At 42.3% G+C, this 3,260-nt stretch overlaps 1 protein-coding gene across 1 annotated transcript; it reads right to left on the bottom strand.

The window, feature by feature from the left end:
* Positions 1-511: 511 nt before the first annotated feature.
* Positions 512-2,700, bottom strand: LOC127297489 (protein VERNALIZATION 2-like). The gene is made up of 2 exons (XM_051327803.2): positions 2,248-2,700; positions 512-1,043 (listed from the first exon to the last, which is right to left on the bottom strand). The coding sequence occupies exons 1-2, from the start codon at positions 2,566-2,568 to the stop codon at positions 723-725; spliced, it is 642 nt and encodes a 213-aa protein (XP_051183763.1). The 5' UTR covers positions 2,569-2,700; the 3' UTR covers positions 512-722.
* Between the last annotated feature and the right edge of the window lie 560 nt (positions 2,701-3,260).

Below are 3,260 nucleotides of genomic sequence, written 5' to 3'. Positions count from 1 at the left end.
CACTAAAAATAAACTAAATACGGATCAAAATGAGTGATTTTTAAGAATTTAAAAGGCTTACATTGGTGAACATACAGAGTACTATAAAAATATAATGTGGAGATTCATGTTCAAAATTGTTGTTGGTAATATTGGCATGCCGCTTTTTTTTCTGATGTTGCCAAATGCCAATCTAACATGATAGACAGATAATAAGGCTATACTGTAACAAAAGGTGATCAGATAATCAACTTCTTGAGAGCATGTTAATCTATTTTACCTCAGAACCAACTTGTCTCATTAAGACATAATATAATCCCACTGATATATGACTCTACCCTTTGACGGTTGTGGCGTTGTTGTCATTCCGAAAACCAGCCTCTTTTCCGAGTGTGTGCATGCATTTGTGTGTCTAGGTTGTACTTGGTGGTTTTGAGAAGACGTGTAGTTACGAGATGCGACTCATAAGATTGATGAGCGAAATAACATTATTTTGAAGAAAAAAACATTGCAAGTGAGTAATAGAATTCTGAAAAAGGCATGAAAAGGGTACCAATGAGATTTATTACAATATAAATCACACCAATTCAGGTAGCCATGCTCTCAAAATACCCAGTTTAGTTAACACGTACCATCGTCATGCTTTTTTTAATCATACACTTCGTGTGAACTCATGAACACTATTCATTGGAGGATAAGCTAGAAATATGTATGGGACAGTTATAGCTAGCTTGTATCACATGTTATGGATGGAACCATCCGAGGTCTAATTTACTGGGATCATAGGTCGATGGTGGTGGTGACAATGGCACAGTGGCTTCTTCATGCACCTTGGCGAAGCGGCCTTTGACCCGTGGCCTCAACTGGGCGTAAGCTTTTCTGGACTCATATCGGATCTGCTTCTCGTACCTCCGTCTCTTCCTCTTCTCCCTATACCTCATCACCTTTGCACGTCTCTCGTGCACCGTTGGATGATGCGCCGCCACCATCATCATGTCTCCATCGATAGCCATTATCACCTCACTTCCTGCGGTGTTAGTGCGTGTGCTCCCACATAATGGCATCTGAACATATCAAAAAAAAATCATATGAGACAAATTAATTGTGCATAGTGAACGATCATTGTTTCATGAAGGTATTTAGTTAGTCCCTAACCAATTATATTACTAGTTTTGACCTGTCTCATGAAATAACGGTTAGCCTTAGCCTCCTATCCCACGATCAGTTACAAAGGTCAGCGACCAAAAGTCCAAGACCGTCTGAAACGATACGTTTCAACTGGCTATATATATAACCATTCATGTTCTGTGGTAGTGTCATTAGTTCTGTGGTCAACTTGATTATATGTATGTAAAGCCTGATCAACTGAATTAGTTGGGTTTTGCACAACTAGCCATCTTGTTTCACGCTCATTGGATGTACGGACTACATGCAAGGTTCAAGATCAAACTGAAATTGATGATTTGTTAGAGGAGATAAGTCTAGAGAGAGAAAATCAATATTCTCCAAGTTTTTTTTTCAAAAAGGAGGCATGCCCTGATTGATCTGTATCGATATTGATGCACAAAATCAAATCCAAACTGAGAGTTGACCACATGAAATGAGAGGATACATCCATCTCATTGATATGTATTCGTTTTGACTAAATTTGGCAAGGAATATTTACCTGGACTAGACGCCTGGTGCATGAAAGAAAAGGTGAAATTACAAAGGATTTGTTGTTGTCATATAATTTGCTAGCTTATAATTAAGTCTTCTTTCGAGCTGAGTTTACACGTCTTTTCCTCGCCAATTTAGATATTGATATATTGTGTAGTTCAAACATTAAATTCACTATAAAAATCTAAAAAAAAACATTCAGATTAACGATAACTGACTGATTTTATCCCCGACGATACAGTTGATACCCGAAACGAACAGTTCTGAAGGTACTGTCAATCTGCCATACATATGTTCTGTTTTGAGAAAATATAAGTACGTATGTGTTTGTTTAAATTTTTATTGCTCCGGCCGTGTCTCAGTCCTGCTGATGGACTCCTGAGGAGAATGCGTTGTTAGCTACCTTACTTGGAACTAATTTGTCTGTTGACTCCCGATTAATTTTTCTCAGGAGAATCCATCCGTCAGCTAGCAGCATACACTCACACAAGTATGACGAGTAGCTAGGTAGGAAGGGTGATCAAAGTATTAGCAGAAGAAGAGCAAAAGCCATTAACCACAGGTCTACCCCGGCCATCGATGATGTAGAATTAATTAGGCATCACTCACGGCGATGGGTGGTGTAGCCGGTGGCATGTGTCGGCTGCCGGCGTCGACCTGGAACGTGATCAGCCCAGCTGCTGCTTGGTGTCCATGCGGTGGGTACTGCAGGCCATGAAACGTCGACGGCGGCCTGGTGTTCTGGACGTTGTGGTGGTCCGCCGGCGGTGGGAGCCACGTTCCCACGCTGTGGCCTTGGCCGTTGCCGAAGAACTGGTACTCGAGCAGCGGTGGCTCGTGACGAAGAACAGGGAACATGGGGGCGTGGTCGATGATGTGGTGGTGCAGGCAGTTGGCTACGCCGCCGCACACGCCGCATGACATAGACATGGACGATCGAGAGTAGCTAGCCTAGCTGAGGAAATTGAGGTCAAGTGTTTGTTTCTTTGTTTCTGGTGTGGTGTGTGGAGGAGAGGAAGTTCAGGGAGTAGAGAGGAGCAACTGCAACTGCGCCTGCGAGCTAGGGCTGTCTCCCCTCCTGCTTATAGCAAGCAAGACAAAGATTCGATCGTAGGATTAGTAAAAGGCTGATCCAAGGATTAATGAGCGGGGAGGAATAGATATCCATGGATGGATTTCTTGCGTGCCTACGTGGATGATCCCGGGCCAAATTTTTTTGTATTGCTTGTCGGGATCGAATCCCACATGATCTTATGCACCGCATGCCTGCTAGTCCACACAAAAGACATAACTAGATATTTGTAGCTTTTGCGTGTCACTCTCAGGGAATGATCCGAGAAAAGATAACAAGCTATAGCCAGAGCCGGACTGGGCCGGGAAATAAATGGAAACCATGACAATTCTAAATAGGGGCAAAAAAAGCGGTAAGAGAAGATTCGTGTGTATGCACATGGCCAAAGGAAAATGCAAGTTAATGTTCAATCGTTAGAGTGGTCACTTTCGATCTAACCCTAGATTTGACGCTTTGGTATCTTATAAAGGTGGAATTTTATTTTAGTGGGAGACGGCACTCCTGTGAGCGTCTGGTTTTGTAGTGTGTTTGTAATAAAATTGAAGATAAA

The sequence above is a fragment of the Lolium perenne genome, chromosome 4 (assembly GCF_019359855.2).
Source record: "Lolium perenne isolate Kyuss_39 chromosome 4, Kyuss_2.0, whole genome shotgun sequence".
Classification (NCBI taxonomy): Eukaryota; Viridiplantae; Streptophyta; class Magnoliopsida; order Poales; family Poaceae; genus Lolium; species Lolium perenne.
This window is presented reverse-complemented; position numbering and strand designations above follow the sequence as displayed.